Below are 15,451 nucleotides of genomic sequence, written 5' to 3' on the forward strand. Positions count from 1 at the left end.
TGTGCGCCTTAACTCGGCCGCTAACTGACCTGGCGCGACCAAACTTCGTATACTTACACATCTTGGGGAGAATGTGTGTCGCGTACCAAAACCACGTCACTGCGGCTTTTATTTGACTTTGACCTTGACCTTCATATTTCCCTTCTGCTCTATAACTCAGCCCCTAATTGACCTAGCGCGAGCTAACTTCGTATACTTACACATCTTGGGGAGAAGGTGTGTCGCGTACCAAAACCCCTAAGGCAACCAATTTTAACATACTTGCACATCTCAGGCAGATGAGTTGTGTAACAAACCTTTGTCTTTGTAACTTATTTAACTTTACCTACCTTCTACGTCCTTACAGAGATATTTCATTCATACTAGATCAGGGGGGGATACATGTAGTTGGCGACAACTGCCCTTTCTAGTTTTATACGTTGAGGAACTTCCACTTACTTTGAAAGAAAGTAATAATAATGCCTACAATTTATACTCAAATAATTTTATAATTCTCTATAATCCACTTGTAAGTTTTACAATTATTTCAAGCATTATATTATAGTAAAATACAAGTGTATAAAATATTCTTGCCACCAATTCACGTAACATAGCAAATACAAATTACTTGCCTCTCAACTCTTGACTATTTTGAATTGGAATACAAAAATATAGAAAACAAACTTGGAAGCCTGCATAAAGCTGCATAAAACTAATCTGGTATAATCATGACTGTTTGAACCAATGTTTCGAAATTCATGCAGATATAATTTGGTAATATGATTACAGTTTTTCCACCTAAAGACCAGTAAGCACGTTGTTTGGCATTTAAGTATATTAGAAAAGACAACACATGATTGAAAACAGCCGCAATAATGGCCACAGACTTACATAACAGACTTAGCTACAGTTCCTGTAACACGTTGAATAGTTTCAAGTGTCTGTACCTGCGTGCTTCCAATACCATCCTACAAAGAAGAGATGAAGTACCAAACAAGAGACACAACCGCTACAACTCTCACATGGCCACTTATAAATCTAAGTTAAATAAGTAACATTTGCAATGAGAAAATCAAGGGGCCAAGCTGCCTGCCTGCGAGCAGATGTCCCAAATCCCAGAGTTTCTAGTTCCTACAGCATCTGACACCCTTCAGTCAATGCTTCTTGCATTCCAGAGAGCGGCAATGTGTGCAGGCCCACGCTGCTGTGGCTGCGCGACTTGGGCAGAGTTGCAGAAAACTTGTCCTGGTGTTCAACTCCACGATTAAAAACATCATTCTGCAATGAGCGATTTCACATGTCCTTTACATTCACGGGAGCACTCTCACTTAAGCAGAGCCTTGATCACCTGCTTCTCAGCACAGTCTAGATAACTTGTGCCATCAGGTGCAGCGCCTTCTTTCCTTGCCCCCTGTAATAAAAACAATGCACCGATTAGCCACTATACCTATCAATATGCTGTGTGTGCTGCATATCAATATGCTGTGTGTGCTGCATATCAATATGCTGTGTGTGCTGCATATCAATATGCTGTGTGTGCTGCATATCAATATGCTGTGTGTGCTGCATATCAATATGCTGTGTGTGCTGCATATCAATATGCTGTGTGTGCTGCATATCAATATGCTGTGTGTGCTGCATATCAATGTGCTGTGTGTGCTGCATATCAATGTGCGGTGTGTGCTGCATATCTTTCACTCCCCGAACTGTGTGTTATTCCCAGAATCTTAATATTATTGTAAGCGCAATGATGCTTGTTTGGGTAGTGGTCCGGCCAAGCCACGTGTGAGGTTTTATTTCAGCTGGAGAGAACAGATCAGTTCATGGCTATTTATAGTAGTAAGAGTTGCGATAATAGAAGGGGAGTGGTGGTCAATTGAGACCCAGCTGTGTCCCTAGCGCTAGGATGAAATTGGAGTCTCGTTGCTCGTTACACTGTCGAACTATATTTAGGATCAGTAAGAGTGAAGTGTGTAGGCATACACATAGCATACACATAGCTGTCTAGAGCGAAACATACCTGACTTGCTCTAAGCACACAACTAATTACTGAGAATGTCTGTGACAGTCACATGAACTGTTGAAATCACAGCACTGACACTAGTGAAACAAATAATATGCCTTGCAACTATAAAACCATGTATCAATATTGACATCTATCTATCCATCTAATCAATAGATTATTCTGTTGTATATACATCAGGGAAAAAATCCCTTTTTTTTCACGAGAGCTCTTTTTCAAGTCTGTGGACAAAATAGCTCTTGTCAAAAAATTTTACGGGAGCTATTTTGAGCCTCACGGGAGCGATTTTAGAGGTTTGAAGAGCGAATCGCTCATCGCTCCCGTGTATTTTTTACCCTGATATACATACACGTGCCAGCACGCATGCACACAGGCATACATGCCAGTGTTGTAGGTCTCGAGGCCGGTCTTGGCCTCGAGACCGTTTTCCTTGGTCTCGGTCTCGGACTCGGACTCGAGCCCTTCGGACTCGAGGACTCGGGTCGAGGCCGGCTCCAGGCCAATACATACATAGTACACAACTGTACATATTGTAACACGCAGTTTACAAGAATTTAAAACTAAAACTCCTAGGTTTTTAGCTCATCTGACATAGTCAGATGCAGCTTGTAGAATCGCACTATCGTCCGTCCGTTGGCCAACGAGTAGTATGTCGTTTCTGCCAGGGGTAGCGGGGTCTTCGGGAGCAAGGTGGGGGTGACACTTCGGCAGGTGGTGACGTGGGGGTGTGGCGCTCGCTGTGAAAGGGGCAGGGTCGAGTGGTCGAGGTGGCGGTGCAGGCTGGGCGTGCGAGGGTTGTGGTTGCAGAATAAGAAGGAGTGTTTGGCCAAGTTGAAAGTGCCTTGGGTTGCTTGGCGCCCGATGGTGTCTGAGTCTTGGGTCGCCGGAGGGGACGGATGGGAGACAGAAGCGGGGGCGGGCGCCGTGCGTCGTCCGTACGTCAACAGTTGGGCACAAATCTTAACCAGCTCAGACGTACGGTTCACGATATTCGGCGCCACATTCAAGGGGGGATCGTCAAAACGAGTTGGGATTGTCGAAGCTGGGGGTCAAAGGTCAACAGGTCAAGAGTGTAAAAAGGGAACATTCCCTGCCTTAACTTAAGGTAGTGAGGGGAGGAAATGAAGAATTGCGGCCACAATCTAAACGGCTCGACTAGGCTCGTGATAGTTGGTGTACTAGCATCATGGTAGGAAAAGCATCACTGTTGCTCGAAATTGAGGTCACAGGTCAAAGTCAATGGGGCACAGGCATACTGAATTTTAAAGACATTGTGTGCGCTGAGGACATGGTGTGACGGAGCGATTGGAAAACTTTTTTTGTTTCAGCGGTTAGCCCGTAGCATTTTCTATGGCTTTATTGAAAGACCATGTAAATGTGCTTTCCAACTGAGTTTGTGCGAAGAGTAAGGTGTTCTGATAACTTAAACTTGACCTCAGAGGAGGATTTAAACATGGAATTTGTTTAACTGTTACTGTGTTAGAAGATTTGGACTGCTGGGGCTTTTGCTAGTAGAATCTATAACATGCTCTGGATGTATGAGGCTACAATGTCAAGTGAAATTTCAAAAGCTAAATTTGCTTGAAGAAGGTTTTATGGCTTCCGCTTAAATCGTATATAATTCTAATGGCATTTGTGTAACTGTCAGTTGTGTTAATATGCGCGAAGTGCCTCAGTGGCCACTGCCAGTGCATGTAGTGGTGATAGTTATCGTTGTAGTTTTAACTGCCTTGCGTTAATTAGGTACAGGTGGCAGCTCTCTATTTCAAGCCTGTGAGGCCTTTGTGGTAGGTAAATGACGAGTCTTAACTATTACTGTCCTTGCAAATAGTTTGTTAGCTATAAACGACGTACGATGGAAGCTTCCAGACTACCAGTGTACGCCCAATCGTCGTGGCAACTTTCATAACGATGCCAACGACATTTCTCGAGTAAGGCTCCTGATACCATCCAGTGTTTGACAATATGGGCCTATCCGTTTTGTTTCGTACTTGTCATTTGCCCACGGACAACAAGTAGATCTGTCAGGTAGCGTTGTCTGCGGATAAGCAGCTTTTAGAGCAATTTTATATTTTCTACGCGATCGCTGGCCGGCTGCTGGAAACCTCGAGTTAACATATGTATAAACATGGGGCTGCCGGAGTCCACCCGAATTAACATATACTATAGTATAAACATTTATGTGAAAAGTTATATAAAAAGTTACCGCCTTGCTAGCTCCACGAAACGGTCTTGCTAGGTTAGAAGACGCATCAACAATCAGTCTGATAGACAATCCAGCGTCCTGTATATGACTATAGACAATCAGTCGTAACAGCCTCGTCGGCGGCAGCCGCTAAACCGCCTCGAGAAAGAGAGAATAGAGAGAGAGGGAGAGAGAGAGCGAGGGGAAGAGAGTGAGAGAGAAGGGTGAGAGTGGCCAGAGAGAGGCGCGCTCCCCGAGATGAGAGGAAGAGGAGAGAGAGAGGCCCAAGAGAGCGATGACGAGAGAGAGAGAAGAGAGGGGAAGAAAGAGAGAGTGAAATTAGAGAGAGCGATAGAGAGAGAGAGAGAGAAAAGAGAGATGCGGGCCGAAAGAAGTGGAGAGAAGAAAGAGAGAGAGAGAGAGAGAGAAGAGAGTGAGGCCAAAGAGTAAGAGATGAGAGCAGAGCCGAGAGAGGAAGAGAACAGAGAGAGAAAGACAACGACAAAAAGAAAGAGAGAGACACCTGCATCACGAGGGAAGATGTCGAGTGTGAGCGAGCGGAGAGAGAGGGAGAGAGAGAGCGAGCGAGAAGAGAGAGACAGAGAGAGAGAGAGAGAAAGAGAGAGAGAGAGAGAGAGATAGTGTGATCGAGCGAGAGAGAGAGTGTGATCGAGCGAGAGAGAGAGCGAGAGTGTGATCGAGCGAGCGAGAGAGCGAAAGAGAAAGAATGAGAGACAACGAGGGAGAGCGAACGCGGCGATGGGAGGGTGCTCTTGATTCGTTTGCCCCCGAGTTTAGCATCAGAACACCTGCCGTCAGGTGAGTGCTGTCGCTCTGCGGCACTTGTCTAGATACACGGCCTAATCTTGTAACGTTTTCAATGGCTCGATTAAGATTCTTGTCCCTTTGGTTTAAATCTGCTGTCACTTCGTCCCTTTGCTCTTTTTCTACCACTTCTTTCTCATCTTCTATCACTTCGAAGGTACTAGCACTCTCTCATTTGGTTCAACAAGCTGTGTCTATCTCGTAAAACACAAATGGATCCGTTACTTTGACACGTTTCGTATGACTCGTGTCTCTGTATTTTCGGCTGACTATACACTTTCGAATGTCTACGATGCACTGTTGCGATTTTTTCCCTTTTTTCCCTTTTTCCGGTTGATCCCCTTTTTTCCCGATTTTTTCCCTTTTTTCGATTTTCCCCTTTTTTTTAATCAAAAACTGGACTCAGACTCGGACTCGGGTGGCGCAGACTAGGACTCGGACTCGGGGGGGTGCGGACTCGACTACAACACTGATACATGCACACACACTTATTTGGCAGGTATAGCAAAGGAATTATAGGATACCATGGCTCAACATTGAATTGCTTACATATAAATAAAACACCAATATTAAATGGTGCCTACTTGATATCCGTATTAATACATAATATACATGTTCTACCACCTAGGTACCACAGTGCTTAAAGGTAGCTTCCCACAAACTTTCCACGTAAATTTGTGTAACAAACCACTGTAAAAACGTCAGTAAATAACTCACTACACTTTAACTGAATTTTAGCGTTGAAAATAAAACTGTAAAAATATGTATCAAGCCTATATTTGCTCATCGAAGAAACAACTCGAAAAACGCTTTTCGCCGCGGTTCCGTAGGCGCCATATTGTTTCTATTTGAGCAACCATCATTTCAATCGATTCAGTGTAGCCACTTTCAGATATCATAACTTTTAATATAAATCATTTTATGAAATCAGACTTTGTAGTCTAGACAGAGAGACACCTCGACTGTTTATGTTATTAATTTCAGAATTTTTACCGTAACCGTTTTCGAGATAGAACGTGCTAAAAACCCAACAAAACCTGACAGGACTCTCGACTCACTCGCTCGCTCAGAATATCCATCAATTGGGTCATAACCTGCCAGTGTGTATAATTTTACATAGCATGGTTCATACATGTATACATAACACAGCAAGTGTGCGGATATCGCCGCATAGCGGCAATGGTAAACGCGTTTAAAACATTTGACCCGAATGTTTTACTTTGTAGTCTAAAAGCTTTGAATCAGCATATTCCTGAGCAATTTTTTTTTCACCTATCACACATATATAGGCAAGTAGAAGCGTGCAATATTAAAGTAGTTCATTTTTGCCGCTTGAAAGTTCGAGTGAATATCCCTTTAATGTCTGCTGTATAATAAAACAATATTTTATATACATGCATAAATATAACAACTTATAGCTAAATAAACTCAAAATTAGAATTGACTAATGTAGTATACCTTTTCTAACATAAACTTTACACAATCTGTATGTCCTTCCCAGATTGCAGCTAGTAAGGCACTTATCCCATGTTTGTCAATGGACTGAAATATGGCAAACAGAGAATGAGTGAGGGTGAGTCACTGAGTGTATCACCATAGAACAGAACCAAACCAGTTGGGCATGTTTACAATCATACATAATGGTACAGCCATTGCAATAATGCACTAACTATATAATTCCACATAGATTTCTTTGCGAATATGAGCTTGTTAATCTGAGATGTCATAGTTGAAACGAGGGAAACTAGTCTTAATATAATTACACCATGCATAGTAGCAAGAGGCAATTAGATAGCAAGGTATACATAGCAAGAAGTAATTATTGACCAAACTGAAGAATCTTACATTTACATCTGCTCCTGCCTCAAGTAGATACTTAATGACATCTTTCTGTCCATAGTCAGCTGCATAATGTATAGGTGGTCTACCGCTGATCTCTTCTTTCACATTCACTTTCTACAAAGACAAAGTCAATTAATATTTAAAAACAGTTTAGTTTACTCACTCATCAATGACAGGATAGCAGTTCATTTACTCAGTTACTGATCCCACATTGATTGGAGTTTGAATAGATCTTGTTTTCAATAATTATCTTTTAACTGCAGATGCTATGGGAACACCACGTGAGGAACGGCACCGGTCGTGACTGATTTTGCATGTTGTCATGCTTCTGCCAAAAATGTTTGCTAACTAATCTGCCGTCGATCACTGACAAATTAAACTGGTGTTAAAAGTAACAATGTTCATAGTAGGGTACCACTAGTCACCAGTACCAGTACTGTGTGTGTGGAGTACTGAGTACCACTACTCAGTGACGCTGATAGGGTCTATGTCCCCCAGGGTACTGCCGGAACGTACCCTGGTACTAAATACTACTATCTAATATGACGGACCGTACCTCGCCTACTCCACTAACGAGTCTAGGGAGTCGCCTACGCCTACTCCCAAACCCTAACCCTAACCCTAACCCTAACACTAATTCCTTAACCATATCAGCTAGATAGTTACCAGGGTACGTTCCGGCAGTACCCTGGGGGACATAGACCCTATCAGCCTCAGTGACCACCGTACCCGCGATTGTTACAATATTATATATGTAAATTATGGTTCATGGATTATAAGCGCTGTCCACAATGCATTTTCGCAATGTGCGACATGTGCAAATGTGGACAGCTCTTATATCATTGGGCCAATTATATAAAACAACAAACAACAACACATACATAATAAAATACAAATTACCCCTCCGTCTAGTAACTATAAACTAAGTAAGGCTCATAGGGTCTAAGCCCCCCAGGGTACTGCCGGAACATACCCTGGGTACAGTCCGGTATACCGGAACCTACCCTGGTAGTATCTGATATGGTTAGGGTTAGGGAGTAGGCGTAGGTGACTCCCTAGACTCGTTGTGGAGTAGGCGAGGTACGGTCCGGCCTATTAGATAGTACCAGGGGGGTATACGTACCAGGGTACGTTCCGGTATACTGGACCGTACGGCGTACCCAGGGTACGTTCCGGCAGTACCCTGGGGGACATAGACCCTCTCAGCCTAAGTAAGCTACTAAGTTAGCCATACATGTAGTATGTGCATAGCTCTAGTAATGCTGAGAGGGTCTATGTCCCCCGGGGTACTGCCGGAACGTACCCTGGGTACGGTCCGGTATACTGGAACGTACCCTGGTACTATCTAATATGTCGGACCGTACCTCGCCTACTCCACTAACGAGTCTGGGGAGTCGCCTACGCCCACTCCCTAACCCTAACTCTAACCCTAACCCTAACCATATCAAATAGTGACCAAGGTACGTTCCGGTATACCAGACCGTACCCAGGGTACGTTCCGGCAGTACCCTGGGGGACATAGACCCTATGAGCTCGAGTAACTATAGCCCTCGTACGGTTGCCGCAGGGCACAAGGGCTACAGTTACTAGAGCATGTACATTGCATTGATGACATAATGATAAAATGATTAACTACAATGATGATGATACATAGTGTCAGTGACAGTCATAGATGATAGACTTACATCCGCCTCTCGAGTCTCGGGTCTTCCGACTGCGCTGATATTATTATATTAATTATTATGCTCATACCTGATTCTCCACGAGCTCTTTTACTTTTTCCATGTCTCCATTCTTTAATGCCCAAACAAAATCACCCATATTGTCTACAGAACCTAATTACGCTAAAAAATAAGACTAGAAGTAGAAAGAAAGTTTCTGCCCCGTAGCTAGTACAGTAGCCAAGCGTGTGCCTATCTAAAAATAGCACGGGATGATGATTTGAGTCATTTGACCCCAAGGATTTCTCTGGGAAACAAGTGACACTGGCACCGATGCTCACTTGTTCGGTAGTTAAGCGGGCAACTTGTCCAGTTAGAAATTTTAGAAGCTGACAAGTTGATAACAGAGTTGATAACCACCGTGTTTCCCAGTTTCAAACTGAGTTTGTAACTGGGGCTGCACGTATTGATATTGTGAAACATATTATTATTACACTTATGTACTGCTTCCGGCGAACATGGACAATTATGTCATTTACGGGCAGATTTCTGCATCACTCCCATCAGACCATTCAGTTGTTTACAAGGGTCGGAAGAGAGGAACCCTCAGCTTCGTTGCTATCCACCGTTATGATAAGTTTTTACGGCCTGAGGTCACCAATGCTGTAAGGATCGTAATACTTTAGCTCTAGTAACTATAGCCCGCGTACAGTTGCCGCAAGCCGCGCAATTGCCTGCGGCAACTGTACGCGGGCTATACGGTAGTTACGCTGAGAGGGTCTATGTCCTCCAGGGTACCCTACTGCCGGAAAGTACCCTGCCCCTGGCCCTGCATGGGTACGGTCCGGTATACCGGAACGTACCCTGGTACTATCTAATATGCCGGACCGTACCTCGCCTACTCCACTAACGAGTCTAGGCAGTCGCCTACGCCTACTCCCTAACCCTACCCCTACCCCTAACCCTAACCCTAACCATATCAGATAGTTTCCAGGGTACGTTCCGGCAGTACCCTGGGGGACATAGACCCTATGAGCTATAGTTACTAGAGCTAGTAATACTTGTGCTATGTTTAATGTTCTTAACGTAGGCTATATCCCCAAGTGCTGGACTTTCACAGTCGCAGCAAGTAAAAATAAATTGATGCTTTAGGCCTACTGTACACGCGATCTGTCATTCCTTGTCAACTTCAAAAACGCGCTACACCCGGGTCCCATTGCCAAGTTCTCCCCTACCATACCATACGGCACACACGCTACAGCACGCGCTTACGATACAGTACGCACTCACGCTACAGTACGCACTCACGCTGCAGCACGCACTCACGCTACAACACACACACGCTATATAGCACTCACTCTACCACACACACTCCCGCTACAGCACGCACTCACGCTACAACACACACACGCTATAACTCACGCTACAACACACACACGCTATATAGCACTCACTTTACCACACACACTCCCGCTACAGCACGCACTCACGCTACAACACACACACGCTATAGCACTCACTCTACCACACACACTCACTCTACCACACACACTCACGCTACAACACACACACGCTATAGCACTCACTCTACCACACACACTCACGCTACAACACACACACGTTATAGCACTCACTCTACCACACACACTCACGCTACAGCACGCATGCACGCACGCACGCACGCAAACTACAGCACGCACCCACGCACGCACGCACACACACAGAAGTGCACATATGCATGCACGCACAAATATATGGCAACATGTGTAATATGAGGAGTTAATAAAGACAAATTTCCGGTATACCGGAACGTACCCTGGTAACTATTTGATATGGTTAGGGTTAGGGATCGAGTAGGCGTAGGCGACTCCCTAGACTCGTTAGGGGAGTAGGCGAGGTACGGTCCGGCATATTAGATAGTACCAGGTTACGTTCCGGCAGTACCCTGGGGAACATAGACCCTCTCAGCACCACTGCCTCTGTGTGCGTGGGGTTAAGAAGTGTTTCCATTTCTGAATTACTAAATAGTGAAAATGGCACGTTTAATTGCTAAATGGAACCTAGTCCAGGGGTAGAAATTAACTTTTGAACACGGGAGTCCAACGGACTCCCTACCCTCAAAAAGAGGGAGTCCGCAGCAAAATGAGGGAGTCCGCAGTCTGAGGTTCAAAATTAAAGATATTAACAATAACGCATGTGCTTATTTTTAAGATTCATGCGGTTGCACGTCCGCCAAATTTTCTTTAGACAGCTGAAAAAATACGGTAATTCTGCGAGGCCATGCTCCGGAACGAAGTAGTTAGTATGGCAGAATTTTCAGGGAGTCACACGGACTCCTGCATATGTCAAATCAGGGAGTCTGACAGTAAATTAGGGAGTATTAGACTCCGGACTCCCGTTAATTTCGCACCCTGTAGTCTCATTGCCCCACGATCACCAGAGCTTGATACAACATACATATCTTTAATATAGCCCTTTGCTCCACCACAGGTTTTTCGTATGTGGTGGAGTGAAACGATATAGATTTACTGCTGCTGCTGTAGGGGCATGATTTCATACAAATACACAGGTTTGCTTTCTTACAATTAGGTGAGACTGACACATTCACTCAATAGCAAGAATGTGGTGAGATTCTACGAGTGGTATGAAACCACTAACCACATCTGGGTTGTCTACGAGCTAAGCAGTGGTATGTATTCTGATCAGGTACTTTAAATTAGCTTAACCCTTTTATGACCCATGCATTTATGTGATCAACGTCATACATTATTGCCATATAATGATATAACCCTAATCCATACCTCATCCTAACCTAATTAACCTAACCCTATATTCAGGAGTGAATAATGACAAATGCATTTCATTCATGTGAAAAATTCATTCATGTCCAAATTTGTCATTATTCACCCCTGTTATCATGTATGTAAAGAAATCTTATAGTAGGTTCTTATAGTAGAGGTGTGTATTGTGCATATCGTAACTTGTAAGCAGCTGAGTTTCTGTGTTACATGTTGTTAAAGGTGGAACATTAACTGACGTGATCAGGCAAGATGGCTGCATGCCTGAATCAGCAGTACAGACACTTGGGATTAACCTTGCATCTGGACTCTTCTATATACATTCGAGTGGGATGGTATATGGTGATCTTTGTCCAGACAAGGTATAGACTTGCAGCACTACATGTGTTATATGCATCCATTTTTAATATTTTGAAATTTTTGAAACATTTGTGAAATTATAATTTCCTTGTAGTAACTGAGTATGCTCAATATGTTAGCCCGATTTCAGATGAGAAGGATAGTGATCGAGTTACACGTGTAGATAGTGCTCTTACTTCTGCTTAATAGCACATATTCTATTATGTAGGTGTTGCTTGGTTCTACACCGCTACTGAAGTATTCAGATTTTGGCCTCGCACAGCGAGACGGAGAGGATCTGCAAGATGTCCTCGATGGCTTTGCGGAAACTGAAGACTTTGATGACAGTTTGGAATCTACCACTGGTTATACAGATGTCTCTAGCTTAGGTATACATGATAAGCACCATAACTTAAGGTTTAGTCTGAGCAAGACACTGAGGCAATTGCTTACCAGTGTGTAAGAAGATTTGTAAAGTAACAAAGTGCACAAACAGTGTTTGTATCATGCTAACAGGCTCTTGCTTCAGCGTTTCCCGAGTTGTTGCATTATTTTCGTTGTAACTATCGTTGCGCGTAGATGGCAGTGCATACTTGTCGCGTTCTAAATTCGCTTGGAAAATTCATACAGGAAACACTCTCTACAAAGCGCCAGAGCTACTGTTGGGAGAGTCCCCCACCCAGGCATCAGATCTGTGGTCATTCGGATGTGTGCTGTATGAACTCTACACAGGTAAAAACTATGTGCAAAAACATGTAATATGTAAAATGTACATATGTAAACTATGTGACAACTGACAGCTGTGAAAGCATGTAATCGGGGTCCAAACCTTAGTGCACACTGACTTCACACATCATAGTTTCTGCTCAAATTGGACACTGATTAAATTTGGCATTTTTAGAGAAAGAGACTTAGGTGAGGCCAAAACAAAATATAGGTGTGGTTACGGTTTCCCGACCGACCCTATTTATTCCTAGCGACCCTAAACATTTTATTGTCAATTTTCTTTAAAGTAAAAAAAATGAAATAAAAAATGAATTGGACAGTTCCTGCTTCAAAAGGCACAACGCACATCCTTCGGACATGGTTCGTAAATAAAATATTTAAAGAAAATAAAATGTTTTCCCTACCTACCTACCCTATTTTTTTCGGCATGTAACGGTAACCACACATATATTTTGTTTTGGCCTGAGATCTAAGGGATGTGAATCAACTGAGTTAACTAGCTACCAGTACCAGGGTTTTAGCAAAACAATGCAACTGGATCAACCTTCTCATTTCAATCAAACCATTCGGTGTCTTTCTGAGTCAAAATCCAAGGTTTGATAAATGAAGACGTGTTTCGTTGTTAAAGCCGATCTGATTTACAATCTGGTTTACAATCTGGTGGTACACTACACACTATACCTCGTGTGTAAGGACAGTCAGGTTTCTCTGCTTCATTTATTACATGAATACGGCTATAGTCAGGCGCTAATCTAGCTGCTTAATATGGGCACCCATGGCGAGCGTATCAAGCGTAAAAAACTACATATATACTATTACTTATCTATCACATTAAATTGGGCGTTTGGTCGACACATTTCATTCAGATAGCCATCTATAGTATAGGATCAGATGTTTTTTACCGTCACACACCATAGCCTACACCGTATGTTACTCTCTATGATGGGATGTACTGCGTTAGTCAGTTCTGTGCTACCAACCGAATGTCATGTAAACTTAATGCGCTGTGGCATGCCGTAATACAGAATGCTGTGACTCTGCTTGTAGGTCACCCGCCCTATAAAGCACAGAGTTTCGCTGATCAGAGAGAGAAGATTCTAAATGGAGGCTATCCTTCGCTGAAAAGGAAAGACGGCAAGGCACCATCTGCTGATTTGCTCGACTTGCTTGCAAAACTGATGTGCAAGAATGCCGATGATAGGTATGTAGGCCCATATGTTTGTAAACGTCATCAAAGTCCATAAGAACGCTCAAAACCTTCGGCGTGGAAACCACGAATCAGAATCAAATGTTAAACCTGCAACCCAGCGCAGAGGACTGATTATAATACCGGTTTATTCTGTGGTCACTTCTCACCATTGCATTTACATTTACACCATTTCATGCAATAGAGATTTATAAATAATAATAATAATAATAATAACTTTGATGAAGGTACAGGACTGTTATTCTATTAAGACGAGTGCACTACTGTGGCAGTGTGTCGCAGAATCACTCGGTCATTGTTCTCGTTGGTGTGGCAGAATGAAATGGCCCGACCTGGTGAGCCATCCGTTTTGGAACGAGCTGTTAGCGGTTGCTGTCGGCGATCAGATCTCACTCCTGCCAACAGATGGCGCTGTCACCGTCGGCAGCTTGGCGACGTCCAGCTGGGATTCGTCAACAGGTGCGTGTCAAAGGTCAATCCTGCAACGACAATATATGCAGCGTACGGTCGTCGCTCCTAGAGAGGGCCAGCGCTTATTCTCAAATCTCCGTAAATAGTAACGATGCTAGAGCGAGCATGCCACGACTTAGCGATTTCGTGCTGTACTTCTATGGGTCCCGACCTGCCGCAGGGGTCACGACTTGTTGCAGGGGTTGCGACCTGCCGCAAGCAACAGGTCGCGACCTGCCGCAGGGGTCACGACTTGTTGCAGGGGTCGCGACCTGCCGCAGGGGTCACAACTTGTTGCAGGGGTCGCGACCTGCCACAGGGGTCACGACTTGTTGCAGGGGTCGCGACCTGCCGCCAGCAACAGGTCGCGACCTGCCGCAGGTGTCGCATAACGGTGGTCCCTATGCTCACGCAGAACGTTAATAGATTCGTCCTCTCGCATCAGGTACCTCATCGTCTGTGCGACGTGTGCAGCGTGAGCCGGGCGCGGGGGAGGGAGACGCCGAGGCAACAACCAGCGCAGCTGAGGCGACCCACGCCTCGGCGAGCATGGCAGAGATGCCCTCCGACCCCAGGCAGGAACGTTCGGATAACATGAACGATCCAAGGCTGTCGAAGTCAGATGCGGATGCTGACTCCAGGCAGTCAAGGTCGGATGCAGTCGCTGACCCCAGGCAGTCAAGGTCGGATGCAGTCGCTGACCCCAGGCAGTCAAGGTCGGATGTAGTCGCTGACCCCAGGCAGTCAAGGTCGGATGTAGTCGCTGACCCCAGGCAGTCAAGGTCGGATCCAGTCGCTGACCCTAGGCAGTCAAGGTCGGATGTAGTCACTAACACCAGGCAGTCAAGGTCGGATGTAGTCGCTGACCCTAGGCAGTCAAGGTCGAATGCAGTCACTGACACCAGGCAGTCAAGGTCGGATGCAGTCGCTGAACCTAGGCAGTCAAGGTCGGATGCAGTCGCTGACCCCAGGCAGTCAAGGTCGAATGTAGTCGCTGACCCCAGGCAGTCAAGGTCGGATGTAGTCGCTGACCCCAGGCAGTCAAGGTCGGATGTAGTCACTGACACCAGGCAGTCAAGGTCGGATGCAGTCACTGACACCAGGAAGTCAAGGTCGGATGAGGTAGCTGATCTGAGGCGGTCAAGGTCGGAGGAGCTCGCTGACTCCAAACAGATGAGAGCCGATGAGCTGCCAGACCCGAAGCAGGCAACCTCTGAGGAATGCTTCAACCTTTCCCCGAGATCAGCTCCACACAAGGTGTGTGTGTGTGTGTGTGTGTGTGTGTGTGTGTGTGTGTGTGTGTGTGTGTGTGTGTGTGTGTGTGTGTGTGTGTGTGTGTGTGTGTGTGTGTGTGTGTGTGTGTGTGTGTGTGTGTGTGTGTGTGTGTGTGTGTGTCGTCGTCGTCGTCTCTCTCTC

At 44.9% G+C, this 15,451-nt stretch overlaps 2 protein-coding genes across 5 annotated transcripts in view; one reads left to right on the forward strand and one right to left on the reverse strand.

Annotated features, from left to right (window-relative positions):
• Positions 1-463: 463 nt before the first annotated feature.
• Positions 464-8,808, reverse strand: LOC106808055 (myotrophin-like). Its single transcript, XM_014810612.1, has 4 exons — positions 8,607-8,808; positions 6,858-6,968; positions 6,471-6,554; positions 464-1,390 (listed from the first exon to the last, which is right to left on the reverse strand). Exons 1-4 carry the CDS (start codon positions 8,673-8,675, stop codon positions 1,304-1,306), a joined length of 351 nt encoding a protein of 116 aa, XP_014666098.1. The 5' UTR covers positions 8,676-8,808; the 3' UTR covers positions 464-1,303.
• Positions 8,809-8,880: 72 nt separating this feature from the next.
• The window catches only part of LOC106808052 (serine/threonine-protein kinase ULK4-like), a 23,110-nt gene continuing 16,539 nt past the window's right edge, over positions 8,881-15,451 (forward strand). For 2 of the 4 annotated variants that reach the window (XM_014810607.1, XM_014810610.1), the window contains exons 1-8: positions 8,881-9,180; positions 11,105-11,204; positions 11,536-11,675; positions 11,882-12,041; positions 12,283-12,384; positions 13,426-13,579; positions 13,902-14,044; positions 14,481-15,147. In XM_014810607.1, the coding sequence (XP_014666093.1) occupies positions 9,034-9,180; positions 11,105-11,204; positions 11,536-11,675; positions 11,882-12,041; positions 12,283-12,384; positions 13,426-13,579; positions 13,902-14,044; positions 14,481-15,147 (1,613 nt within the window). In that variant the 5' untranslated portion in view covers positions 8,881-9,033. The remainder of the gene's footprint in view (positions 9,181-11,104; positions 11,205-11,535; positions 11,676-11,881; positions 12,042-12,282; positions 12,385-13,425; positions 13,580-13,901; positions 14,045-14,480; positions 15,148-15,451) is intronic. The other 2 variants (XM_014810609.1, XM_014810608.1) reach the window with 2 other exon arrangements.

This window comes from Priapulus caudatus, unplaced genomic scaffold, assembly GCF_000485595.1.
Source record: "Priapulus caudatus unplaced genomic scaffold, Priapulus_caudatus-5.0.1 Scaffold250, whole genome shotgun sequence".
Taxonomy (NCBI): domain Eukaryota; kingdom Metazoa; phylum Priapulida; class Priapulimorpha; order Priapulimorphida; family Priapulidae; genus Priapulus; species Priapulus caudatus.